This window comes from Ceratina calcarata, unplaced genomic scaffold (genome assembly GCF_001652005.2).
Source record: "Ceratina calcarata isolate Rehan_Ccalc_2016 unplaced genomic scaffold, ASM165200v1 scaffold12692, whole genome shotgun sequence".
Taxonomy (NCBI): domain Eukaryota; kingdom Metazoa; phylum Arthropoda; class Insecta; order Hymenoptera; family Apidae; genus Ceratina; species Ceratina calcarata.
The window spans coordinates 1-449 of NW_017133718.1; the positions used below are offsets into that span (position 1 = coordinate 1).

Here is a 449-nt window from a genome sequence, read left to right on the forward strand (position 1 = left end):
AACATATATTACCAATTGTATTTCTAGAGGCGTCTTTGGGGACACGTTAAGAAGGGTCAGTTTCTCGCATTTCGATAATTTAAATGGTTCTAGCGCTTTTAAGAAACCCTTAATTTTCTCAGGTGATTGCTTTTTACATGGAGTCTCTTCCAAATATCTTATAGTCTGATATGTTATTGTTGCTAACTGATTCTGTTTCATTTTTTGTCTTTTATTAGCTTTTATATTCTGCAATATATCCAGGACTTCATAATTGCTCAAGTATGCTGAACATTCGTTCAAACTAAAATCAAAATCAAATTTACTGTGAGAATCTCTTATTATTTACTTAATAAAATGATGATTAACGAAATGACAGTTACTTACACTTCCATGTTAAATTTTTAAACAATGTTTATTGTATAAATTCTCTCTGTTTTTACTATTACACTGTATATAAGGTTATATAC

The 449-nt window shown here is 29.0% G+C and overlaps 1 protein-coding gene across 1 annotated transcript; it reads right to left on the reverse strand.

Annotated features, from left to right (window-relative positions):
• Positions 1 to 12: 12 nt before the first annotated feature.
• LOC108627713 (DNA-directed RNA polymerase III subunit RPC9-like) lies at positions 13 to 449 on the reverse strand (the record flags this gene model as incomplete). Its single annotated transcript, XM_018029100.1, has 2 exons — positions 367 to 449; positions 13 to 283 (listed from the first exon to the last, which is right to left on the reverse strand). Coding segments are annotated over exons 1-2 (279 nt in total), but the record flags the coding sequence as incomplete, so codon positions are not given.